Source organism: Natrix helvetica (genome assembly GCF_964273705.1).
Source record: "Natrix helvetica genome assembly, chromosome: 8".
Lineage (NCBI taxonomy): Eukaryota > Metazoa > Chordata > Lepidosauria > Squamata > Natricidae > Natrix > Natrix helvetica.
This window is the reverse complement of record NC_138559.1, coordinates 16,729,817-16,757,522: the sequence shown is the minus strand read 5'-3', so window position 1 is coordinate 16,757,522 and position 27,706 is coordinate 16,729,817. Positions and strand designations below refer to the sequence as shown.

The following is a 27,706-nucleotide window of genomic DNA, read 5'->3' as shown; positions in this document are numbered from 1 at the left end:
CGCCAGGCCGGGCGGAGCCGGAAGCCGCCGCCGGCCGAGCCTGCCCCAGTGCGCGGCGGTGCGCAAAGGAGGGCGCGACGGCGGTGTGGCTCCTTCATGGCGCTCAACCTGAGCCGGAATGGGCCGGCGCTGCAGGAGGCCTATGGCCGGGTGGTGGCCTCCGGGAGCCGCACGGACTGGTGAGGGGCTGCGCTGGCGGGGAAGGGGCTGCGGGGCTGGCTCCGGCCGCAACTTGGGGTGGCGATGCAGGGCTCGCTTGGAAAGGTCCGGCGGAGGGCTTGGGGGAAGAGAGCGGGGCAGAGAAAGGGGCGGCTGGGGAAGGGGGAGAAGCGGGGATGCCCCGAGGTCTTACTCTCCCTTTGGGGGGGGGGCTCGCCGGGAAAAAGGCCCCCCGCGCACCCTGGGGGAGTCGGATGCGCCCTGCTGCCTCCAGGGTCCCTCCCTTTCCCCCCTCCCCGAAAGCTGAGCATGGACGGGTTGGGTAATGAGGAAGCGGCCGAGCCGTGGTGGCGCAACGAGAAGGGGAGAAGTTGGTGGGGCATGGGGCAACTCGGTTGAGTGGTGGCAGGCGACGTTTGGGAAATGACTCCGGGCAGGCTTGGCATCCTTCACTTGGACAGGAGTTGGCCCCAACGTTGCCCCTTTTCAGCTATTCTCAATAAGACCCAGCACTCTCTTTGCTTCCATAGAACTGAGCCATGTGAGGTTTGACTTGCAGGTTGGGTAAACCAGCCATCCTGGTTCAATCATTACACGATTTGTTGGAGAGGGGGGTGGAATAACAATTGTATTCTGTTAATCGGTGTTCCGTTTATTATGTGAACTCTCAGCCGCCTTGTGTAAGGAGGGCGTGGGGGCACTACCGCACTTTAAAGGAGTGGCGTAGATTGGTGGAGGTACAAGATCAAGTGAGCAGGCCATTATGATAATGGGAACACTGGCGTAGCTGGCTGGGAAACGCCTTACCGACTTTGGCAAAAAACAACAACAACACAATTTATGACTTAACAGTTTTGATGATGAGACAGGTTAAATTGTAAAAAAGATGAGAGATGTGTTGTAGAGAAAAATTTATAATTGCACTTACAGAGTAATTGCTGCAAAAATCGGAAGCCGCCTCTTTGTATCTTTTTCCTTTCTGTTTGCCTTTTCCTTCCTCCTTCCTTGCTTCCGCTTTTAGCTTTCTCTGCTATTTCTTCCCCCCCCCTCCCTTACTTTAACACTAGTTATTATCTTCCTTTTAAAAATGCTTAATAAAATTACATATAGAAAGGATAGGCCCAGCAATTTGATTGGGAAAAAAATGAAGATTTAGGAGTTATATTCAGTGGAAGGAGGCTGGATGGCGCTTACAACTGTAATAAAATTGGTAATTAAATGTATAGAGAGGTAATCTCATTAGATCATTTTAAGAATATCTGGTAACCTCTGTAAAACTGTAAACACACCCCTGTTTGTCATTGTTTTAAAGATAGCACAGCATCGTATAAAAAGAAAGAAAAAAATAAAGTTTAAAAAATTGGAGAAAAAACACAGCGGTTTGAATAAACCACAATCAAACCTAGGTTTCATGTGACGTAAGAATCCAATCAATGAAGCATCAGGTCAATAATGTTCTGAATCTGGAAGGTTTATCCTCAGTCTCCAGTGAGTAAAAATAACAATTATTTTGCTTTGTTGCTTCCAGGGCTCTGTTTACATATGAGGGTAACAGCAATGACCTCAGGGTGGCAGGGACTGGAGGTGAGTGAATTTTGCAAACAAGCATCTTTAAGAGAAGCAAACTTTTTTTGTGGCCTGAAAAGTTTGCTTCTGGGTTTTGGTTGAATGTCTCTCAAGTAGTCTGTATTCTAGATTTTGTCTGTCCTTAGGTTCTAAAGCAGAGACTGCTTGATTATGGCTTTTGGATCCAAATGCAATTAGTCCTGTGGTTTTTGCAGGACATGACTTCTGTAGCATTTCCCTAGAGAGGACATGACTTCTGTAGCATTTCCCTAGAGAGGACATGACTTCTGTAGCATTTCCCTAGAGAGGACATGACTTCTGTAGCATTTCCCTGGTTCTTTGGTGTCACACATTCATTTGTCTATGGAGATTCTCAGTCATCCAGGTCATGGTTGTCCCATTCAGAGGCAACTGGACTGTCTAGTTTTTTTCTTTGAAGACGTTTCGCTTCTCATCCGAAAAGCTTCTTCAGCTCTCGAGATTCATTCATTTATTTCTGCAGTGGAAAGGAAGCAATATGTTATACTCCAAACATGCTACAAATCTGTGTGGAAGTTCATAGGTGACCTGAACATTTTTTTAAAATGGAATTTACTTTAAAAAAATATATTTTTAAAAAAACTGCAAGGCAAAATGTAAATTTTTAGCAGCCCAAATGTCAGTTTGTACATTAAAGAGCTGGATATAAAATGGCAGTTTTAGCAACTTGAACTGCTTATTAAATATACTTGTTTTGGCATGCCGCCGTTAAGAAATTTTTAGTGGATGGAATGATTGTAGCCTGTTGCCTTTACAAAAATATATTCTCGCCTTTGATTAGTCATTGTACTCTTGTCACCATAATTGTAAGGAATGGGAAAATCTGAGAATGTGCAAAGCCTCAGTTTTTCTGGTTGTTTTTTTCTGTTCCTCAATATATGCCAATAAGCATAAGTGTGGAGTCTACACTTTGGCATAAATTGCACACAAGGAAGCGTAACAGGTTAGTTATGATGTCTGAATTGGCTACTGAACTAGAATCAGAAGCCATGGATTTGCACGCTTATAACCTGTCACTTAGCAACCATATGAAGTTACACCGCATCTCCTGGAGATACTTACAACCTAGTTTCTAAGTTCTGATGGCTGCCGCCCCCCTCCCCCCCCCCCCATGCACAGGACTGCATTTCAGGTGCTCAGCCTCTGGCCTGCATTTATGGACATTTGCAACATCACTGCTTCACATGACTGTGCTTTACATCATTTTTTGTTGAAAACCTGCATTTATTTCCTGGTTTTAGCAAAACCATCCCATAACTCAATATAATTCAATAAATTCAATAAAAAAAATAACAAACAATTGGTTCACTTATAAGTATCATCTTTATTGTCATTGTACTTAAATACAACAAAATTGGTTGAATGACCCTGCATTCGCTTATCAATTGCTGCAAAACCAGCAATAAAATTGGATCGGTAACATGGACGACCCGTTTTATGACTGACATACTGGGCAAGCTCAATTACAGACGTAAACTGAGGCTTAGCTCTGTCAGGGCTTCAAAGTGATTTGATGGATTGTCTGAAATGAAGAAAAAAAAACACGTATGACTTGCTAAACAAACCTCCAAGTGTTTCATGGTGGCAGGTGGAATGGCAGGGTAGCAAGATCACAAGTTAGGAGTTTTTTGATTGCCTTCTAATTTGCAGAGCTCACACACCATTTTGTATCGCCAAAGGTCAAATTTGGAGGAAGTTCAAATTCAGTTTTTAAAATGGTTACCTTTGAGCCAGCGTCTCAGCTAAGCAACATCCCTTTTAGTCTCCTTTTTTTTAAAAGAAAAAAAGAAAAGAAAAAACGCCGCATGAAGCCACAAGGACAGAAATTATACCCTATAGCTTACATAGTACCATAAAGATCCCTTTTACGGGATTTTGTTTTTGGTAAAAATGCAATAGGGAAGGAGAACTCTTGCAAATAATATCTCATCTAGAAACTCCTTCGGCATTTTTTTTATTATTTTTAAAAAAGGGAAGTAGCTGACATAGCTCAGAATTTGGTGGTTTTTCAGTGGAAAAATTTAACACTGAAGAAGATTAAAAACTCCACAGTTGCTTTTTTTTGTTGGTTTCACATTTGGAGTGGCTACTTTTTGAGAGAACTAAAATAGGTGACTGAATGATGATGATGACAATAAAGAAAAAGAGAAACGGTAATTATAACGCAGAATAGGATGGTTTAAGGGAAGGAACATCAAAGATTAAGAGGCTGTGTGGGCAGGGAGTGAGCCTTCAGATGAGGAAGTGATTCACTGGCTGCTGTTTTAAGATTGCGGCTCACTAGAAACTTCTCACGGACGTGTCCTTATATATATTCTGGATCTTCAACTGTACTGATCTCAGAACTATAATGACGAAGTTCTATTTACTTAATGGGTTTCCAAAGTATTTTTGGCACAGTAAATGTTGTCTTATGCCTTGCTAAGTAGTATTTTTAGATGGATATTGAGCATCACAGTTTATCAGCCCGGTGGAAACACAAGGCAGATAGTATTTGTCCTCTATAACACTCTAGCCTACAGGTAGTCCTCGACTTATCACCATTGGTTTAACAGCCATTAAAGTTACAACAGCACTTGTAACTTTAAAAAAAGTAACATAGGATCAATTCAGAGGGTCCAGATCTTCCCAACCCCATGGACCACAGTACGCCAGACTCATCTGTCCTCCACTGTCTCCCGGAGTTTATCCAAATTCCTGTTCATTGCATCGATGATGCTATCTAGCCATCTCATCCTTTGATGCCCCCTTCTCCTTTTGCCTTCAATGTTTCCCAACAGCAAGGTATTTTCCAATTAGTCCTCTCCTTCTCATTAGGTGGCCCAAGTTATTTGAGCTTCAGCTTCAGGATCTGTCCTTCCAAAGAACAGTCAGGGTTGATTTCTTTAGGATAGTATCACTTAGGATAACTTATGAACCAGGCCAGAGTGCTTTTATCTGTAAGCAAGATTGAGGCTCTGTCCCTTCCGATATTGGCTGACTGGTGTTTTAAGTATCACCTAGAATTTCTGGAGTTCTTTGCTGGTTCTAGATCAGCATATTCTGTACATCGTTTATATGTGATTCTTAATGTGAATTTGCTTTAACTTGCGCTCCCATTTCTCTTCTCAAATAATGATACGTAGATGGCGGTCTGGAGGAGATGGTGGAGGAACTCAATAGTGGAAAAGTAATGTATGCATTCTGCCGAGTGAAAGACCCCAACTCTGGTTTGCCGAAATATGTGCTCATTAACTGGGTATGTACAATGTCATTCCGTTCAATCATAAAAGTTAGAAATTATTTCTAAAAATGTTGGCCGCCTTGTGATATAAAAAGTAAACAAATTTCAAAGTATCCTGGCAGTGTCTGAACATTCAGGATGTAAAAACAGGTTGGAAATACATATAAGCCATGATTAATAAATGGTACTTTGGTTCACATATCATGGTAAGCCAAAACCATGGAAATCGCATTATGGCTTAGTGTAATGTTGGGCTTAAGATGAAGCAAATTATATTTTAGGCTGCACTGAACATAATGCCTGGAATGTTTATGCCATTTAACACACACACACCCACTCCCCAGAACTTAATTCTCTCAGCAAAGCTGCATCAAATCAAGTATTTTAATGTTTGCAATTCATTGCACACATTCCTAAATATCTTTTAAAAGATAAACATGCATTTCACACTGCCAAGTAAAAGCTCTAAAGCTTCCCTAAATCCGGGACTGGACTATTTGGGGAAAAATAAACACTTGATAAACTGGCCAAAAAGAAAATGTGCTACTAAAATATAGGGCAGACGTTATCAGACTCTGGATCAGTCTCAGCAGGGGGAATGTTCAGCATCATTAACCCCAAAGTTGCCTTGGAGACGGATAGCATCAAAATCCAAGGAAATAAATGGAGCAGGCAATAATTAAGAATGAAGTACTTAAGGTAATCCTTGACTTACAATAGACAGTTTAGTGACCATTTGAACTTCCAACAGCCCTAAAAAAGTGAATTATGACCGTTTTTCACACTTACGATCATTGTGGCATCCCCATGGCCAGAACAAAATTCAGACGCTTGGCAACTAACTCATATTTATGACGGTTACAGTGTCCCTGGGTCATGTGATCACCTTTTGCAACCTTCTGACAAGCCGTGGGAAAGCCAGATTCACTTAAGAACCAGGTTACTTATTAAAAAACTGCAGTGAGTCACTTAACAACTGTGGCAAGAAAAGCCGTAAACTGGAGCAAAATTCACTTAACCGTCTCGCTAAGCAACAGGCGTTTTGGGCTCAATTGTGGTTGTAAGTCAAGGACTATCTGTAGCAAAGGTGACTTACATTTAGATATCTTTTGTTCTCCTGAAATGACAAAATCTGTAAGCCTGTGGCACATGAATCATGAATAGCCATACAAACCGTCACACATCACAGGATAGTTTATCCAGTGTGCAAAGTGAAGCGGGGCCCGAGAAAGTGAATGTTGCAATAAATGAGTTGATCTCTGTAATATGGCAGAAGCATTGGTTAGGTTTTGCAGCAGGAGATTCAGTAAGTGAAGACAAAGTTAAAGCAATGTGGGTGCTTAGTTGAAGGCTGAAAGGAGGAGGCCTCTTTTGGAACAGACTTCTCAATATATTGAGTATACTTTAGTTTTGTGGAATGACAACTATCCTCCTTCCTAGCCATTGACTGGAAATTTGAGGAGTTGTAAACCAACCTTTCCAAAGAGCAAAAAGTTGGGAAAGGTTTTTGCAATATGAGTTGAATCAGACCAAACCAGCCTTTATTGCAGTCATTAACCAGTATGTCCAACTCAAAGGCATTTTAGTTTTCTCCTGGAATAGCAATAGCCCTTAGACTTATATACTGCTTCACTGTACTTTACAGGCCTCTTTAAGCAATTTACAGAGTCAGCATATTGCCCCCAACACTCTCACTCCTCATGTTACCCACTTTGGAAGGATGAGTCAACGTTGAGCTGGTCAGGATCGAACTCCTGGCAGTTGGCAGAATTGTCCTGCAAATGCTGCATTCTAAACACTGTGTCCCATGGCTCATGGGAATGGATTAATGAAAGTTATGTTTCTCAATCTTGGCAATTTGAAGATGTGGGGACTTCAGCTCCCAGAATTCTCCCACCAGTCATGCTGACTGGGGAATTCTGGGAGTTTGTGTCTCTCCCCGTCCCCCAATCCTCAAGATGTCACAGTTGAGAAACACATGCGTTAAAAGTATTCCAGGGGTGATTTGTGCATTTCACAATTTGTGCAATATGGAACAAGGAGTACTTTATTTCAGGGCTAGGTCATATTTGGAATATTACACACCATCTTCTGATTCAAACAGTAGATTTTGAAAATGTACAAAGTACGCAGCAAAAACAGTGTGTCCTGGAGGGGAAAAAGGAGTATTTTGTTCATGGGAGTGTCATTTTCATAATCTTTCATGTTCTGTTTTTAAAAACAGCAACCTTTTTATAGAATCTGGAATACTGTTTTCCTCCCATTTTTTCCTAACCTAAATTTAGAAAGCAAAACTTGGCTGTGTCTCACAAGTGCTTAGCTGAATAAACTCTTACTACGAGAGTTGTGGAATGGCAATCCTTCAGGAATGGCCTTTCCTTCTGTCACCACTTGTATGAAGGATAATATGAGTCTCCTGGTTTAAATTCTCTCTGTGTTTTCTTTTGGCAGTTTGGCGAAGGCGTTAATGACGTAAGAAAAGGAGCCTGCGCCAACCACGTCAGTTCAGTGGTCAACTTTTTGAAGGTATTATCTGAGTTTTATTCTCTCTTATCCGTTTGCAGTGGAGTGTCCTCCCATATGCACAGTTCTGCAGGTTTTTTGTGAGTAAAAAAACAGCATTGAAAGTACACACGCGCAAACACTCCTTTGATAATATAGGTAGTCCTTGACTTACGACCACACTTGAGTCCAAAATTTCTGTTGTTAAGTGAGATGTTTGTTCAGTGAGTTTTGCCTTATTTTACAATCTTCCTTGTCACAGTTGTTAAGTGAATAACTGCAGTTGATAACTTAGTAACACAGTTATTAAGTGAATCTGGATTCCCCATTGACTTTGCTTCTCAGGAGGTCGCAAAAGGTGATCGCATGACCCCGGGACCTTGCAACCGTCATAAATATGAACCCGTTGCCAAGCATCTGAATTTTGATCACATGATCGTGGGGATACTACAAAAGTTGTAAATATGAAAAATAGTCATAAGTTGCTTTACAATAATACAATACAATAGTAGAGTTGGAAGGGACCTTGGAGGTCTTCTAGTCCAACCCCCTGCCTAGGCAGGAAACCCTACACCGTTCCAGACAGATGGCTCTCCAACATCTTCTTAAAGACTTCCAGTGTTGGGGCATTCACAACTTCTGGAGGCAACTTCTGTTCCACTGATTAATTGTTCTAACTGTCAGGAAGTTTCTCCTCAGTTCTAAGTTGCTTCTCTCCTTGATTAGTTTCCACCCATTGCTTCTTGTTCTACCCTCAGGTGCCTTGGAGAATAGCTTGACTCCCTCTTCTTTGTGGCAACCCCTGAGCTTTGTTCAATGCCGTTGTAACTTTGAACAGTCACTAAATGAATTGTTCTAAGTCAAGGACGTTCTGTAGTACTCTGACAGACAGACAGTTTTAAGACAACTAATTAAAAGTTTGGGTTTTTTTGATACCCTGGGATGGAGGGCAAAAAGTTGTGTAATTGTAGACTCCTAGTTCTATGCTATCCTTTTGTTTAAAATAGGATCCTTGGAAGAAAAGTTTCATCCACCAAATATTACTACTCTTGAAACTATACCTGTACATCATGTCTCCCCTGCATTTCTCAGCAGTTCCCCAATATTTCTGCAAAATAAGATTTCTGTCTCAGGACAGATTCCAGGTGACAGATCTGTTTCCATCACATAGAAAGATAGACGGATGTTGATTAGCTACCCGTGAAACTATATAGATAGTCCTCAACTTAACTTCCATTCGTTTAGCTTCTGCTTGAAGTTGCAATGGTGCTGGAAAAAGGGTCTTAAAACTGGTTCCCGCATTTACGACTGTCTCAATGTCCCTGAGGTCAGGTGGTTATGATTCAAGTGCTTGGGAACTCTCAATTATTTACGACAACTGCAGTGGAGTCGTAAAATCAGATACGGTCCTATGATGCCTCACTTAATGACCATACTACTTAGTAATCAATTTTTGATTGTTGTGGTCATAAGCCAGGAGTAGTTATACTTGCACATTATATCAAGACATAGTTTGTTTGCCTATGGCTTAATGAAGGAAAAAAGGGTCTGATTTGGGCCTAGTGTGCCCCATGATTATCAGGCAATCAGAAGCAGGAAATCATGCACTTCCTTTCTTCCAGGGTGCTCACGTGACAATAAATGCTCGGGCTGATGAAGATGTGGAGCCAGAGACCATTATAGAGAAGGTGGCCAAAGCTTCAGGGGCAAACTATAACTTCCATAAAGAAGGGAGCAAGTTCCAGGATGCAGGACCACAAGCTCCTGTGGTAAGATGGCCCAATGATCCTCGTTTTGACCTCCTTTGGAATTCATTAGACTTCTTCCCCATCCGACGTCCGTTTTTGTAGACCAGCCATGTATCGCCTTGTCTTGATAGGTTGTCAAAAGCTTTTGTATGAGAGAATAGCACCCCAGGGTCTCCAGGCCCCATGGCACATGTGACCCAGAGCATCACAGGCCATAACAAGGGTGAAATACCACAACTTCAATGTTATAACCTTGTTGAGGTTTTAGGAGATTATCCAATCTGAAATCTTAAGGGATTTGGGGAAATGACATCCTGCGGGATTTTGAGCACCTGTAATATTGTATATTGCAGTTTGGGGATTCTGATCCTTCAAAAAATATGTCTCGTTTTCTTTGGATCCCTGCATCAAATACTGCATCTACAGTAATTTTGTGGATACAAGTGGTCTCCAACCACTGGTTGGAGTTGTTGTTTTAGATTATTTTAACCAATAAATGGGATGCTGAAGTGCACCAGCCTCTTAACGTTAGCTCTCTTTTCAGGGTGCCCCTGAGTTGCCCAAAGTCCCCATTGGCATTTTAGGAAAATGGGGGTGGAATTGCAGCCTGATTATGGGGGGGAAAGAGGAAAACGATACTTGATTACATTGTTTCCTGGTAAAAAGATACTTTAAAAATTCCCGTGGCTGACATTTTGGGAATAATCACCAACCCAACCACCTCCAGTGGCAGTCGTTTTCCGAGACCACAGATTGAATTTATCAACCCCAGTAGTTTTCTGCCACTGCATCGTAAGTAGTGAAAATAATAGGCTTGCCGAACTTCCATTGAAAGTGCAATTCAGGTTCTTAAGCCACAAGGCGAAGTAAGGTGGTGGAAGTGGCTTAATGCGCTCCATGCTCACTGCCTTCAATGGGTTGAGAAGAAGAAATACGTGGTTAACATTTACCTAATTCAATGTTTGAGGGTTCCGAAAAGTGGTCTATTAACAGCTTGCTGGCACCTTAATAATTAAGCACAGTTAGGACCTGAATGAATTTAATTCTGTTCATTGAATGAAGCAATGACATAACGAATTTCAAATTTCATATTAACTAAGCCCTTTTAATATACTGGTATTTTAGTCTTTCGCTCCTGTGTTGCTTTTTGTCTTGTTGCCTTTTACGGAGCTTTGTGCTTTATTTCCTTCGTTAAAACGTTTTGACAAATAAATTAATAATTAAGTACAGTTAAGCCCAGGAATTTCTGAAGCCGTGTGATTCTTTTTTGCAATAGGGCTCCGTTTACCAGAAAACAAATGCTATGTCTGAGATTAAAAGGGTCGGCAAGGATAACTTTTGGGCCAAAGCAGAGGTATGTATTTCACTCCATCCATTTCATGTTGCTGCTGAAATATCAGTTGGGGATTTGAGTTAGCTGGTGGGAGATTTACAACTGCCTTACATTTATAGGGCTACATTTTAGGTCAGTGAAAACAGTTGGTGGCTGGTAGTGGCGTTGTGCACACATTGTAGCAGAGATGGGCAACTTCTACAACTTTACAATCTGTGGACTTCAAATCCCAGAATGCTGGTCTTGAGCAGAACAATTTCTAGTAGAGCTGTTTGAAAGGTCCGTTTTAATAGGAAGGATGATGATAAAACTGTCTTCCAATAGATGTATCAAGTTCTCCATTTATTTATTTAGCATATGGCATATTATACATGGACTAGCTCTCTCTCGCTCTCTCTCTCCCTCCCTCCCCCTCCCATATTTGGGCATACCAGGGGTTGTGACACAATACATACCTATTTTCCTGGCTTAGCTGATAAAGGAGGAGAGCCTGTGGCATAGTGGCTAAGACTCTTGCCTAGTGTATAATACAGCCCAGGTTCAATTCCCAGTAAGAGTATGGCTAGCTGATGAGAGCTAAATAGCTTGAAATAGATCTATACTAGTCTCCCTTTATTTATTTATCAGCACGAATGCAACATACACATACACACATATATTAATATTCCACATAGATTAATAAAACACAATTTAATGTAAGTGTTTAAAAGAGCTACATTCAAATACCAGTGTCTATGCCATCTAACCATTGAAGCACAGCATCGTTTATAATTTTTAAAAATAGATAGTGGACCAGCTTATGGCTGGTCACAATGTGATCTAGATTTTGATGTGGCACCCCGCAGTCACTGAGGGGAGGATGCCAGACACCGTTTATACCGGGAGACCTGACAGGTGAGGCGCAAATCTATTCAGGATTGTCCATTGCTGGCACGGCGCCTTTTTTGTGGGGTTATTTATATGTTTTCTCGTGTTCTCTAGTTCTCTCCATAAGTTCCTGTTTTGAAATATGTTTGTTCTTTCAGAAAGATGAGGAAAATCGCCGGCTAGAAGAAAAGAGGAAAGCAGAGGAAGCGCGTCAACATTTGGAAAAGGAGAGTCGGGATCGGGAATTGAAAGAAGCATCTTTACGGGAGCGAAAATATAAGGAGCGCTCCCAGGAGATTGACGCTCAGAGGTAAGTAGAACTGTTTTTCCTGACGGTCTTAATTTCTAATTTAATTTTTAATTTAAATTTCATATTTATCCCAGAGAAGCAAAGTTGCCTTTGGACCTTGGAATATAGGCACCGTGTTTTCCCGAAAATAAGACCCGGTCTTATTTTCTTTTCACACACACACACACACACACACACACACAAATGGCTAGGGCTTCTTTTCAGGGGTGTCTTAATTTTTTTAAGGTGCAGGAGGCGGCGAGCTCAGTTACCTCATGGCTGCTTGGCCCCTTAATTACAGCCTGTGGATCAGCTGAGCCAGCGAGGGCCAAGAGTTCTCTGTCTCCCGGAGCATCTAGAGATGTTTCCGGTGCAATCTTGCTCTGCCCACGGCGTATGTTGATGATACTTGCTGTGTCCCGGGGTCACGTGATCCGCTTTTGCGACCTTGTGGCATGCAAAGTCAACGGGGAAGACAGATTCACTTCACAACCATATTACTAACTTAACAACTGCAATATTCCCCTTAACAAGAAAGGTTGTAAAATGGGGCAAAATTCACTTAGCAACTGTCTTGCTTAGCAACATAAATTTTTGGCTCAGTTGTATTTAGAAGTCGGAGACTTAGCTGTGCAACAAGACTGAATTGTTGGGGAGGATAACTTGCGGCATAAACCTTCAGCCTTCTTTTCACGTGCCTGCTTGCAATTTTTACATCTGTATTTGCAGTGTTTGTATGTGTGTATTTTGCAATCACATAATCCAGGCTGTTGGTTTTTTTTAAAGGGTTGATTTAGAAAATATTATGAAACAATAGAATGAATTCCAAGAGCCATCAGCCATATGTTTGGGGCCCACTTGTGGTCATTGATTGTCAGTCATTGAATTATTGGGTTGTGGTGAAATTGAAATGAAATCCACAAGTGAACTCCTAGCTGAGTGTGGAATTTGTTAACTTTAGTTAAACCCATATTTCTGCGTTTTTGAAGATTCTTGAGAATAAAACAAGATATAGTTCAGTTCATTGATGTTAACTCTTCCTTTTAGAGTTAACTTTCAATAAAAAAATATAGAAAGATTTTGACAGTTTATTGGCTATATTTATAAATTCTAGGATGCTATATTACAGGTAAGGAGAGACGGTTTGGTGCAGGGTTCAAGGCATCAGGCTAGTCACCAGAAGACTATGAGTGGGTGACCTTCGGCCAGTCACTTCTCTTAGCCCTTGGAAGCAGGCAATGAATGTCAAGCCAGTTCTGAGAAACTTTGCTAAGAAAACTGCATGGTCTGCTCCAAACAGTTTTTCCAAGAATCAAAAACATGCCTTAAAAAACTACAGAGATATACCATATTTTTCGGAGTATAAGACGCACCAAGTTTTTGAAGAGGCAAATTAAAAAAAAAAGGTAGGTAGAGGAATAGAGAGGGAGAGAAAGAGAGAGAAATACAGTAGGCAGGTAGGGAGAGAGAGAGAGTAGTTAGGTAGGGAGGTAGAGGGGGGGGGAGAGAGAGAGAGAAATACAATAGGTAGGGAGAGAGAGAGTAGGTAGGGAGATAGAGGGATAGAGAGAGAGAGAAATACAGTAGGTAGGTAAGGAGAGAGTAGTTAAGTTAGGTAGGTAGATAGAGGAGAGAGAGAGAGTAGGTAGGTAAGTAGGTAGATAGAGGGATAGACAGAGAGAGAAATACAGTAGGTAGGGAGAGAGGGTAGGTAGGTAGGTAGGTAGGTAGGTAGGTAGGTAGGTAGATGTTTCCAGGTGTATTTATCCATGTGCTGGAGAAGGAAATTGCTGACAACCTGCAGCACCTAAGACTTGTTTCTGCTGGCACAGCACTTGATCAATGTAATTCTCATCAACCACTCTAACTAAACAGCTTTCTGAAAGGGGGAAAAAAGTTTTTGCACTCTGCAAACCTCCCAAAAACGGCTTGTTTTTTTCCAAATAAAAGGCATGAATAGCCCTGGGGGGGGGGGGGGGGGGGGCTTCAGAGTGCTCCTGAAGGGGGCAAAAATGAGCAAAAAATGCCCATTTTTCACGAAAACAGGCCCATTCTTTGTCAAAAAAATTGCACACATAGCCTTATGGAGGCTTATAGAATGCTGCTGGGGGTGGGGGGCAAAAAAAAGGCACATTTTTTGCTCATTTCTGCCCTCCCCGTCCCCAGGAGCTCTCTGAAAGCCTCCATAAGGGTATGAACAGCCATTTTTGTAAAGGGGGCGGGGCTTCAGGAGGCAAAAAAAATGCTGTATTCGATGTATAAGACACCCCCAGATTTTCAGTCTCTTTTTTTGAGGAAAAAAAGTGCGTCTTATACTCCGAAAAATACGGTATTTTTCAATTTTCTTAATTAAAAGAAGAACATTTTTGAAATTTATAATGAAAATGGAGTTGCAGCATATTTCATAGTGGCATCAGCCAAAATTGTCCTTGAGGGCTCTGCTGTGCTGAACGGTAAATCTCTTGGAATAGAATTCTATAAATATTCCACAGCAACAGAAAAAAAAACCTGTTCACTTCCAATAAATTTCTTGCAGTATTATCGTTCTGATATCACAGGTTTAGTTCTGTTCCTCCCTTTTTGGTAATGGGGATGGGCACAAACTTGTATGTATTTTTTTTGTAGACCATCAGATTAAATTAGTAGTATGATGAAGGATACAGTTAAGTTTAGAAATTTAAGATCTGAATGGCATAATTTTTGTTAACCGCAGCTCTTGGTTTTTTAAAAAATCTGCAGGAAATTCCAGCAACAACAGGAAACCAACTCAAGAGAACAAGAAAAGCAACAATGGGTAAGGTTGGAAATGGTCGCATTTTTTCTCTCTGTTTCTAACAAGAGATTTCTGAAGATAGAATTGCTTTCTTGCTTATGAAGATGACATAAGATAGCAACGAATTCCTGAGGCAAGTTCTGAGATCTTTTAGTGCTGTCATAAAGACATAAATGCTGTTTCTGCTGACAATTTGCGCCAAATTTAAAATATAGTATGTAGAAGTGGAATTCTGGCCATCAGTTGCTTCTTCTTCTTGATCAGTTGAAATGACTTGAGTCAGTGGTCCATAGGAAGAGCTGTTCCTTAACATTCTTCAACAAAGCCAAGATTTCAGTAGATGGAAAATATTTGTATTGAATATTGATATTCAGAATTGAACCGTGGACTCTTTGGTGCTCTTTGAACTTGGTGGTTTTTTTGCAGGCATATCATTAGCTCACTAGGTAACATCGGCGAAAGCCAAGAGTCTTTATTTCCCTCACCTTGGTGCCATCATCTCTAGTTGACCTCACCGTAAGTGTAAGGGGTCATCTTTTGTTACAGAAGGAGCAAGAAGAAGTTCGCAGCAAGAAAGGTTTCCCACGGAGGAGTGAGTCTGTGGAGAAAGCTCAGGTACACGGGAGAAAATTCCTTGCCAACCCGTCCTCGTTCTTCACGGTCTATTAGCATGCAGCGTTCTCTGTATCACTTCTATCTCCTTCATTTCTCGGTGCCTATGAGATCAAAGCAGGGATAACTGGTGACCTTCTGGATAACAACTGCAACTCAAGAATCCCATTGCATTCTCTGTGCATGCAATGCACTGCATGCATCACAATGAGCATTGCATGTTTTAATATGGACACTCTTGTAGCTGGCAGGTATGAACAGTCCAGTCAGAATTTAACCCAGAAGGAACTTCATGTATCTGTTTCACCTCTTCCTGCCATAGGGAGGTTGAATACTTATATAGATACATAAATCCTTCAATCCTTGTTTCTCTTTTGATTCTGGTACATCTGAAGGCAATCTCTACTCATACACAGTTTTCCAGTAACTAAGAAAGTACCGGACTGATCTTCCTGCTGATAAGAAAACCTCTCCCTTCTAATGATAACTTTAATTATTGATCGCGATTGTCCACTGTTTTCGGGGTTCATTTTCCTCTACTGTCTGCTCAATCTTGCATTTTTCCCCCCGTTAAGAACCTTGTCACTGGTTGTTTTGTAATATTTTGGATCATGGTCACAAAAAAGTCATCCTTGTTTCCTGGACGATACTCATCGCTTGTCATCTCTTTCAATTAAGTTTCTGCCTGCTTCTGAGAAAACAAAGGCAAGGTAATAATTGGTCATATTTTTTTTGTAACTGAAGCCTTGTCCCATTCCTGTGTCCAAGATGTGATTAAAATCATGGCTGCAACTGAGTTACTGCGTTTCTCACTTTTTGCCATTGTAAATAAACCACAAAAATTAGCAGCCCACGGTTTGTTTGTTTTTTATTATCGGCTTTTTGTTGAAAAATGACCTAGAAACGGATTTGTGATCCCTTTGCCAGCAGTGTTGATTTCTGTGTAAAAGTTGGGAAAGGAACAAGTTCGCTTCCTCTACTCCCTGTACAAAAATCCAGGACGTTGTCAGGAAGTAAGATTATTTAGCCATAATTGTGAAAAATGGTCATAAGTCACTTTTTTCAGTGCCGTTGTAACTTGGAACGGTCATGAAATGAACTGCTTTAAGTCAAGAATTACCTGTACAGATAGTCCTCATTTAACAACCATTTGTTTAGTGGCTGCTCGAAGTTAGGATTGCACTGAAAAAAAATGACTTGTCACCCATTCCTTGCCTTTAACAACCGCTGCAGTTTCCCCACAATCTCATAATCACAATCTGAGTGTTGGCCACCGCCTCGCCCTTAACCCTTGCAACATCCTGCAGCCATGCGTTGCCATTTGCGGCATTCCCACTGGCTTTGATAAGCAAAGTCAACGGGGAAGCCATCAAGAGGTCACAGGTTCTGGTCACATGGCATCTCAATGACCAGAGGTGATTCACTTAATGACAGTGGGCAGAAAGGTTATCAGCTGTTTTATGTTTCGCTTAATTATCGCCCTGCTTAACAATGAATTTTCTGGTCCCTGTTGTCATAATTGAGGATGACCTGTATATACCTCATTGCTAAAACCTCCCCAACTAGCTATTCTTTCACACTAATTGCCAGGGTTCCTGGCTCTATGTGACCAATGTTAGGAATTCTTGGAAATTGATCTGATTTCAGCTGCTTTTCAACCACTTCAATTTCATGGTTGCCAGCCAACCCACCAATAGTTTACAGGTGACCGGTTGAAGAAGGTTTTGCTAGCATGTGACTCTGGAGCTGAATTTCCCTAAGGACTTTTGTCTACCCTGTTCTCTATTCACAATGTCAGAAAATAGATTCCCCCCCCCCCCCCCCCAGTTGATGGCGGTACTTCCTTGGCTATTTCCTTGACCTTTTTATGGAATCTTGATTTAGGCTCATCCGTTTGCACGTGGGATTCTTGGTAACTTGACTCTGTTCTCCTTCCTGTTCTACTGTGGGTCTCCCATAGGGGTATGGACAATTCCCTGGGGGATTTAATTTTAGAAAGATGGTTGCTTTCTTCTTGACTTGGCACTGCTTGAGAAGAATACCTTCTCACTAACTCCATTCTGCATCTCTTGGTTTGCGAGGGTCTTCCTCCTCCTGGCTAGCTATGTGTAATTCCTTGATCCTTCTGAATCTTTTCCATAGTGGAAGACTAGTGGTGTCCGCAGGGACCTTCCTTCATCCTTTCACGCTGTATCTCTCATGTAGTGAAGGCAATATGCAAAAGGATAGTGCATCGTACAAGGAGTTCATATGGTATCTTCAGGCAAGCCTTGATATCCCACTTAAATCTATTTTTATAATGAACAAGTGATACTTTGACCCAAAAGCCTTCATGTCTTTTGCAGTATCTAGAAAGGTATGTATCCATTGACCATTGGATGCTTGCTTTATGTCTATGCAGATTCTCAATCCTTCTGGTCTGCATTGTCCCAAAGGTGCTTTATTTAGAGGCAACTGGACTTCCTTTGTTTTTCGTTGACGCTGTTTCGCTTCTCATCCAAGAAGCTTCTTGGAGTTCAGAACCGAAGAAGCTTCTTGGAGTTCAGAACTGAAGAAGCTTCTTGAATGAGAAGCGAATCACCTTCAAGGAAAAACAAAGGAAGTCCAGTTGCCTCTTGAAAAAGCACCTTTCGGATGCTTGTTTTTATCTTTGGAGTAACTGAGGATCGTGGTCTTGAATTTTAGTGAAAGGGTGTGGAAGTTTATTATTTTTCTGCAATACTTCCCACCTATCCCCAATCAATCCACTGAAAGATGAAAGCTCTTCATTGAATGTTACAGACTGTAATCTCCCATACTAGTTCCTGTTTTGGCTGGTAGGTAGATATTTTTTTAACTTCCCAGTTTAGGACAGAGATAGAGACAGGTCCAAAGTCCGTCAGTTGTTTCTGTGCCTAAAGGGAGGACTACTATAGCTTGGATTTCCCCATTCCTAATCTAGCCTTTTAACAACTATGCACACATAAAATGGTAAAGGAATCCCTGCAGATTTTACTCTGCTAAGTCATTTCTGATTATAGGGGCTGGCGCTCAGGGCCATTGAGTCACGAGTGTCTGAAGACATTTCTACATTGCCAGCATGGCCTCATGGAGCACTGTTATCTCCCCACCAAAGTGGTACTTATTTATCTACTCGCATTTGCATGCTTTCGAACTGCTAGGTTAGCAAGAGCTGGGGTGAGGACCGGAGCTCACCGTCACATGGTGCTCAGGTCTCGAACCTGCGCTGCTGGCTTTCCAAGCGATAAGCCCAGTGTCGTAACCGCTGAGCCACTGCCCTGCCCTGGTGCGTATACATACAACAAATAAAACCTTTTTGATGGATGCCTGCATCGTGAGCTTTTCCTGCTGAATGATTTATTGATTATCCCGAATCCTCTCTTAATCCTCATTCAGCTTGGTCCATGGCTGTTCTCGGTAGGGATTGTACAATTTGTTGCTGTGTCGCCCAACACATCTGGCAGCGTTGGATTGAGGAAAGGATTTTGTTGGTTATTAGTAAGATTTTTTTTCTTTTTTTTTTACGTTTAGCAAGATATACAGGCAGCCAAAGGCAGCACTTTTCCCCCTTGCATGCTAAGGCTGGGCATTGGTGGTCTCTGCTGTTCCCTCTTCCTTTCGATGCTTTTCGTATTTCATCAGGATTCAGTTGTCCTTTTGGTTGTTTTTTAGGAAGCCGCATCACTAGTAGCTCAACGATCAGTGAATCCTCGCGAGATCTTCAAACAGAAGGAGAGGTCCATGTCTACAGAGGGAGCAGCCCCCATCAGCTCCCAGCCAGGTATTCTGCGGAGGACTCCTAGACTGGGAGGAAGGCACAGGGAAAGGGGGACTGCTTGCTTCCCCCAGGGATGAGAATTTCAGAAGGTGCCCTTGGCCACTGAGAACATTTTCTTTCTTCTCCACCAAAACACGTTGTGAAAATTTAAAATCTTGCACCGTAATCTAACCACCATTAGAACTTGATTGATGCAGGCTAATTGCAGTTCAAGAACTTATGCATTGCATGCATGGTTTAATTTGATTATAGGTAGTCCACGACTTACAACACTTCATTTAGTGACCGTTTGAAGTTCCAGCAGCACTGAAAATAGTGACTTACGATCATTTTTCACACTTATGACCATTCCCAATGGTCACGTGATTTACATTCTGATGCTTGACGACTGACTCATATTTATGACGATTGCGGTGTTCAGGGATCATTTTGTGACCTCCTGACAAAATCAATGGAGAACCCAGATTCATTTAACAACCATGTTACTAATTTAATAACTGCAGGGATTCACTGAACAAATGTGGCCAGAAAAGTCGTAAAATGGGACAAATTCACTTAATAATTTTTTTCACTTAACAACATAAATGTTGGGCTCAATTGGGATCATAAGTTGAGGACTATCAGTACAGATAGTCTTGACTAATAACCACAATTGAGCCCACTGCTCAGTTGCTAAGTGAGACAATTGAGTGAGTTTTGCCTCATTTTACGACCTTTCTTGCCACAGTTGTTAAATGATTCACGGCAGTTGTTTAGTAAGTAACCCAGTTCTTAAAGTGAACCTGGCTTCCCCATTGACTTTGCTTGTCAGGAGGTCGCAAAAGGTGACCACGTCACCCCAGGACACTGCAACCGTCATAAATATGAGCCAGTTGCCAAGTGTCAAAATTTTGATTGTGTGACCATGGGGATGCTGCAACGGTTGTTAAGTGTGAAAAACAGGCATAAGTAACTTTTTTTTCAGTAAACCAGGAGTGTCAAACTCAAGGCCCAGGGACCAGGATCTGGGGTACTTATATCTGGCCCAAGGGGCCATCCTGGAAACAGCGAAGGACTGACCCGCAGTGCTTCTGCCAGCGAAAACAGGCTCCGTAGCTCCGTTTTCGGCTGCCACAGCCTCCTGCAACCCTCTGCCAGTGAAAATGGAACTCTGGAGGGGCATGTGCGGCCCTCTCGACCTCCATTTTCATTAGCAGAGGGTTGCAGGAGGCTGTGGCAGCCGAAAACGGTGCTCCGGAGCCTATTTTCGCTGGCACAGTGCAAAGGCCACCTCAGGTGCCCTTGACAGGAGTGATGTCAAGCTGGCCACACACACACCCAGCACACACACCTCCAAGGTCAAACACAACCCTGACGCGGCCCTCAATGAAATCGAGTTTGACACCCCTGCACTAAACTAATGTTAAGTTGTGGGTTGCCTGTAGTTTGGTGCATAAATCACAAACACTGTTATCCTTCTGAAAACAATGGATAGAACTTGGCAGTAACTGAGTCGCTGAGCCAAGGACTCCTTGCTGTGTAAGAGACACGGGCCCTTTGTGTTCTGGACTGACTTGGCTCCTTTCCTAGGCAAGTTACGGAGCCCTTTCCTTCAAGAGAGAAACCAGGTGGAGAGTCCTGCATCCCCTCTCCCACCTGCTACGCAAGATGTTCCTCCTCCTGTTGTTCGTTCGTCTGCTCACGACACACCTCCAGTTTTTCCTGTTCCCGAACTTGGTAAAAACATTATATGAGAGCCTGTGATTTCTGTTCCTTGTTTACATTACCTTTTTTTAAACAGCAAGAGGGTTGTTGTTTTTTAGTAGCCAATGATAGTTCTGACTTTTTTCTCTGGCATCCCAGTTGGAAGATACACCGGAAGTTTATTTGATTTATTTACTTGTTTTAGAAACATATAAGGCCTCCCAACTCTACAAAGAACTCCTGAGTGGCGTACAGTAAAAAATAGATTGTGCAATACATTTAACACTGTTAAACTAACACAACAACCCACTTGCCAAGGGCCAGACCCAAAAAGAGCCATTAGAAGACCACCAGTCATGAGGTCCACCAGTCCTTCTAACCGAAGGCCTGGGGAACAGCTGTAAGGCTCAGCCACCTCCTTATTCCAGAAAGTAAAGACTCTTGAAACTTCGCATTTCAAAGGGAACCTTTTATTGAACAGGAGTGATAGCAGGGTGAAATCAAAGCAGACTCTGAGGGCCCTCAGGCCATACAATTAGAATAAAAGGAATTAGAAACCCCTCTGAACAATCCAGTGTGGATTCAGCCAATCCGCAGGTGTGAAGATGTTATTGTGGCCGCTCTGAGAAAGTGATAAGGGAACTTTCTCAGGGTCATCGTTTGCCCGGCCTTCAAGCAATGCAACCCACGTGGACGTCCCTCCCCTTACATTCCCCAAAAGGTGAGAAAATACCCGAGTGCCTAGGCACCAGGCTAAAGGTTATAAATCAATGGTTACAGGATGCAGGACACACAGGACAGAGCGATAAAGTATAAACATATATACACAATATAATAAAGATGTATAATAAATCAGGATTCCCCCCACCCCCCCTTCCCCTGAAGAATGTCAGATTCACAGATCTGACACAATCCATGTTTCCAGAGCTCGCTTGAACACGTTCAGTTGTAGGGGATGAAACCTATCCTGCGGGAAAAGGTGTCCCAGAGCAGGGGCTTTGACAGGACTTAAAATGTGCTCCTAAAAGTAGCTTTGACCAAGCCACGATTTCCCCAGGGAGTTTTAAATTCTGCCATTTTGTCTTCAGGTTCATGCTTGGAAAGTTTCACCACCACCCCCCCGAAAGCCTGCGAGAGAAACAGGTTTTAGAAAAATAGAAGACTTTTATGTTACTTTTCATGTGCGGCATAGATAAAGACCTTGTTTTATCGTTTTCTTTTTTCTCTGGGTATAGGACAGCTTTCTCCCGATGTGAAAAAGCTGAATTTGACAACGAAAGCTGCTCCAGTCCCAACATTTTCCAGGCTATTTTGCTTCATTGCTGTTATTTCACTGAAGAAGGATTTTTGCTTGGGACAGCGTTGCTGTACTCCAGGGGTGTCCAAACTTGGGAACTTTAAGACTTGTGGACTTCAACTCCCAGAATTCCCCAGCCAGCTGGCTGGGGAATTCTGGGAGTTGAAGTCCACAAGTCTTAAAGTTCCCAAGTTTGGACACCCCTGCTGTACTCTTTAGACCTCTTGCACACATTACATGCATTTCTTTTAATACAAGGATGCACCCAGGTTATGGGTGCATTCTCATGACCAAACTCTCCCCAGTCCTGCTCTCAGAAGGTCTTTACCAAGCCTTTGTTTAACCAAATCTGTGTCTCGTTCTCCATTAGCTAGATTGGTTAACAGCTGTTCTTTTCATCCTCCTGTCAAAATGAACCTTCCCTGGATTTACTTCTTATTCTGTTGTGTTGAGAAGATGTGAAATGTGCAGCTTCATTCATCCATCTCGGTGATCTTTCTGTTCTTCAAAAGCTTGAGAAGTCCGTTGTTGCCCCAACAAGACCTCTCTATGTTCCATTTCTCCACGCATTGTGTTGTGTGTGTGTGTGTGTTCGTTGTGTTTCCGCCATGTGGCCCTTGGTGCAATCCTTTTTCTTGCTGCGTTGGAAAAGCTTGCAGGAAGGGGATACAAATGAGAGCCCATGAGTTTGCACTGTGTGTAAGAAGGTTAAATGTGTTGGTGTAGTGGTTACGATGCTGTCAGAAAGGAAACTTGGCTTGTAATTCTGCCTTAAGCATGAAAACTGGCTGGGTGACTTTGGGCCTGTCACTCTCTTTCAGCCCAATTCACCTTACAGAGTTGTTGTGGGGAAAAATAAGGAGGAGGAAGGTGTGTTATAGTTAAGTCGGCTGCCTTGAGTTACTTGTAAAAAGAATGAAGGGAGGATAAAAATCAAAGTGAGACAGGCTAAGACAAGCTGCTTGTTGTATTGAAAGGAAAGCAAGAGAGACCGGGGGGGGGGGGGAGCTATTAAGTCAAGGAAGAAATGACCCTGGAACATGAGTCTTGATTTCTCAACATTGAGGATTGAGATTGAGAATGCGTCTTTCAGGTAATTCGGCCAGGGAGGAGAACCACAAGGCAGAAGCTTCAACCTTCCAACCAGAGGCAGAAGAGGGGCCGGTGTATGAGGAACCCCCAAACCAGCATGCTATCTATGAGGAGCCCCCTGAGGTTAGTCTCTGCTAGCAAAAGATCAATACAGATTGGATTATTCTTGACTGCATTGGCAAGCTAACATTGTTATGTCCTTCGCTGTTTTTTCAATCAAAATATCGATAAGAAAAAATACTTTATATTTGCAAATTTCCCTCATTTCTCCAGCGTGCTTCCTTGTGTAACTGTAATTAGGGAAACCTACATTAATATAAGGACAATATCAGTTTTGTAATAAATATAACTCTCTCAGCCCAACTCACCTTAACATGCATGTCTTTGCTGTACGATTTGTTACCTTCCTATGACATTCATGGGGAAAGTAATAAAATGTGAGGGTGAAGATTCGTTCTCCGAGCTTGTGGGTTGGTTTCCAAATGATTCCTTACCAGGCAAGGCAGTGAAATGGATGCGCTCATGTTCTGTTCAAAACTTCTTCCATGGATTTTTGCCTTGGAAGAAGATGTAGCTCAAGTCCAGTGACCTAGTGATATCTGGATTGCAGCTCTTACCCAAAAAGTCCTTCAAAAATGAACGATAAACTTCTTTTCAATCATTCCCTTCAGAAACGAAGCCATGTTTCTATAAACTATATATTTTTTATAAATGACTCTTATGTTTTTGGTTTTGTACACTTACATCAGAACATGCATGGAGATTTGTTAGTACAGCCTTCTCTTGTCTATGTCATACCTTCCCAATGTGTGGCTTTCAACTCTCAAAATTCTCAATCTTAGTTATTGCTTCTCGGGCAGTTCCTGGGAGTTGAGGTCCACACCTTGGGAAGCAAGTCAAGATTGGGAAGAGATGTTTTAGTGAATGAATTGTGGTCAAAAGATTGATGACCTCGGATTCAATATATCATTCTTTGTCTCGCTAACTCTTCTTTGTTTTGGGGACAGCCTGAAGATGCTAACTATGATTATAGCGATGCCTACCAAGGAAACCTTAACACAGAAGGAAAAGGAATATGTGCCCGTGCTCTGTATGACTACCAGGCTGGTATGTTTGATATGTTTTGCTTTCATAAGTTCCTCATATTAGGGACAGGATTTTTTTCCCCGTTATGTTTAAAAAAGGCGTGATCAGAAATTAGGAAGTCAGAAAACCACATTTTAGAGCTTAAATCAAGCTTATTGAAATAAAAAGGTGTCTTCTTCTCACCCTTAGCAGAAGCCATACAAAATTGAAGCTCTTCCTTTACAGAGTTAAGAATGGACTCGGGGGCTGCTTGAATATGTAAAGTATATAGGTAGAAGTTGTGTTTTTAGGCACAAGCATGGAGTGCAACTTTCAAAGCCTGGGCAATTTTTGTTGCTGAGTGACGACTGGCAGAATGAATGCATCAGATGTTTCCTTCCCTCATATTTAATCCCACTTCATTTTTTACCATGGCTCTGCAGGCTGAATGTAGCCCCAGCCTGCCACTCAAAAGTCTGATGCTATCTTCAGCTCAGAAAAAGGTTGGCCAGCTCCTCTTTAAAGGCTGAAATGATAATACAGGATATTGTGAGTTTCCAGAAAGGAGGACTAATAACCCACAGTGAAAGAATAAGCAGCATTAGAAAAGAAGGGGTTAAATGATTAAGTACTTGCATTTGGCACAAGGCAACCCAGTTTGCTACAGGCGTTGTTTAAATAAAATGGAAACAGGCTGAGGTTAGAGAAGAATGTCTTGACCTTGGCACTTCTAGGAACTCTGCAACTTTGAACTGCATTGTGAGAGTTGGACTCCATACATATCTTAAAGTTACCAAGATTGAGAAAACATGGTTTACACATAGTCCTCAATTTATGATCATCATTGGAACTAGAACTTCCATCACTAATCAATGCAGCCGTTCAGTGAGTTGCGCCTGATTTTATGATCTTTTGCCATAGTTGTTAAGTGAATCATGCCATTGTTAAATAAAGCCGTCTTCTCCCATTGACCTTGCTTGTTGGGAGCTCCCTGGGAAGGTCACAAAGGGCAGTCACATGACCCCAGGACATGGCAATTGTTATAAATGCATACTAGTTGCCAAGTGCTCAAATTTGAATCACATGACTGCAGGGAAGCTGCGACAGTTGTAAGTATGAGAGCCAGTCATAAGTCACTTTTTTCAGCACTGTCATAACGTCAAATGATCAGTGTGATCCTGATCTTGTAGTCCAGCATCCCCCAATTTTGGGCCACCAGGGACCGGTTCTGGGGAGAGACGTTTTCCCGTGTGTGTGTGTGTGTGTGTGTGTGTGTGTGTGTGTATAGATAGATAGATAGATAGATAGATAGATGATAGATAGATAGATAGAGAGATAGAGAGATAGAGAGATGATAGATAGATAGATAGATAGATAGATAGATAGATGATAGATAGATGATAGATAGATAGATAGATAGATAGATAGATGATAGATAGATAGATAGATAGATGATAGATAGATGATAGATAGATGATAGATAGATAATGATGATAGATAGATGATAGATAGATTGATAGATGATAGATAGATAGATAGATAGATAGATAGATAGATAGATAGATCGATGATAGATAGATGATAGATGGATAGATAGATATAGATGATAGATAGAGAGATGATGATAGATAGATAGATAGATAGATAGATAGATAGATAGATAGATAGAGATAGAGAGATAGATGATAGATAGAGATAGAGAGATAGATGATAGAGAGATAATAGAGATAGATAGATAGATGATAGATAGATAAATAGATAGAAGATAGATAGATAGATAGATAGATAGATAGATAGATAGATAGATAGATAGATGATAGATTGATAGATGATAGATAGATAGATGATAGATAGATAGATGATAGATAATAGAGATAGAGAGATAGATATAAAGATATAAATTCTTTTAAAAAATAACCTAGATTGTTTTGTTTCCCATCTTCTTTTAGCTGACGACACAGAGATCTCTTTTGACCCTGAGAACATTATCACAAACATTGAGATGATTGACGAGGGCTGGTGGCGAGGTTACGGGCCCGATGGTCACTTTGGGATGTTTCCAGCCAACTACGTGGAACTTATTGAATAAGGAATGCTCGCCTAGGGGGGATGAGCACAAGTAATGTCTGAAAGACCAACTTTCCTCAAAACCACTTCTTGGAGATGAAGCTGTGCTATGATTTTTCTTTTAAGAGAGAGGGGGGGGGCATTGCTTCGTGTCCCCATTGCTGGCAAAACCCTCTTATCGGCTTGGTGAAGCGGATCCTTTTCTGTTCTGTTCATTTTCCTTAACAGGCGTTTTCAGATAGAGATGGACAGTTTTGGCGGGGGACACAAAATTATTCCGTTTGTTCAGAGAGGGAGGAAGATCATGTAGTGGGAAGCGCACTGGAGAAAACCACTCTCTGCAGGCACACGTGGACCATGGTACTCTTGAATATCGATTCTTTTGAAGAAAGGGAAGCGATAGTCAGACCTTTTCAATCTGCCCATTGTAACTTTGCAAGACAGCACGAGAGAACCGAAATCTTAAGAAATGCCTGTATTAGTATTACCTTTAATTGAGGCTGCAGCCCACCACCCACTTACTCCAAAGTGCTGCTTTGGGGGAAATGGATTGTTTATAGGTGCTTTTGAAGGACAGCCTGTTTGGAATTGCTCCAAGGGAAAAACTGCTTGAAAGAGCAGAATTACCCCATGCTTTCTGCAGGCTTCCTTTGTGCAGCTTCATTCCATTTCAGTGGAGCCATTTTTAGGGAAGACGGTGCCCCCAGACCTCTCCCCCCACTTAACATGCAAGCTGGTTGGGGTTGGAGCATTTGTAGAAACTCTTATCCTTGCAATAAGGCAAAAGGCTGCCTCCATCGGTCTCGTGGCAGAAGAGATCCAGATATCAATTCAATAGCTAATGAGCCAATTGACCCCAGATCAAGGCTTATCTCTCAGCTGGTGGTAGGTGCACACAGCTTTAAATATTATGCTTGTGTGTGTGGGCGTGAGGTTTGCTTAATAGAACTCTGGTTTATTCAATTACCCTTTCTAGAATTCAGGAGTGGGAGGACAAAAGTACATTAAATTTGGCTGTGGTAAAATTGGAATTCATTTCTTCCTCTGCCTTTTTTGTGGGTGTTTTGTTTTAAACTAGAATATAAAATCTGGCAGCTGAATACACAAGAATGATACCAATTCTGAAACTGGATATTAGACACCTTCAGGCCCAATCTTTTCCCACAACTTCTCTTTACAGTATAGAGGCATAATGTTTAACTTCCAAAAGGCTATGTTTTATGTTTCTTTGGATTCATTGGCTCAAGGTAGTTTTAACAGGCTTGTCAGACTTTTCATAACTCTACCCAGGCAGATCAAAGAATTTATAAGTTGTAAGAGACCAATACATTTAAACCCATTCCCTGGTCAGTGTAGGAATCTAATAGGTAATCATCTCACCCCTCTTTTAAAACCTGAAGTGATAGCAAGGCCATAACTCCCATTGCTTAATCGTCTTTATACGACATGTAGAATCCTTGATTATTCCAATTACTTTTCACAGCTTCATGTTCAAAATTCTCCTTTTTCCAGCCTTTGGCTCGGCCTGAAGATTTATGATGGGGTAAAAAAACTAGTAGATTGTGACAAAATAACAATGAACAGGAATTAAAATGACACAATAAGCCTGTGAA

General features: G+C 41.8%; 1 protein-coding gene across 2 annotated transcripts; it reads left to right on the top strand.

Moving 5' to 3' along the window:
• Positions 1-27,706, top strand: DBNL (drebrin like). Of its 2 annotated transcripts, XM_081961145.1 has the most exons (14): positions 1-179; positions 1,688-1,743; positions 4,890-5,002; positions 7,439-7,513; positions 9,112-9,258; positions 10,514-10,591; positions 11,596-11,747; positions 14,466-14,520; positions 15,046-15,114; positions 18,784-18,892; positions 20,459-20,605; positions 22,963-23,084; positions 23,969-24,068; positions 25,976-27,706. In XM_081961145.1, exons 1-14 carry the CDS (start codon positions 97-99, stop codon positions 26,113-26,115), a joined length of 1,446 nt encoding a protein of 481 aa, XP_081817271.1. In that variant the 5' UTR covers positions 1-96; the 3' UTR covers positions 26,116-27,706. The 2 variants fall into 2 exon arrangements, with proteins under 2 accessions (XP_081817271.1, XP_081817272.1); XM_081961146.1 differs by lacking the exon at positions 15,046-15,114 and having other exon boundaries at positions 4-179.

Bases quoted from the DNA above. Each gene is read 5' to 3' on its own strand.
- DBNL (XM_081961145.1), top strand. From the start codon at position 97: ATGGCGCTCAACCTGAGCCGGAATGGGCCGGCGCTGCAGGAGGCCTAT. The intron at 5,003-7,438 runs GTATGTACAATG...TTCTTTTGGCAG, and splicing joins AATATGTGCTCATTAACTGG to TTTGGCGAAGGCGTTAATGA. The intron at 18,893-20,458 runs GTATTCTGCGGA...CTCCTTTCCTAG, and splicing joins CCCCATCAGCTCCCAGCCAG to GCAAGTTACGGAGCCCTTTC.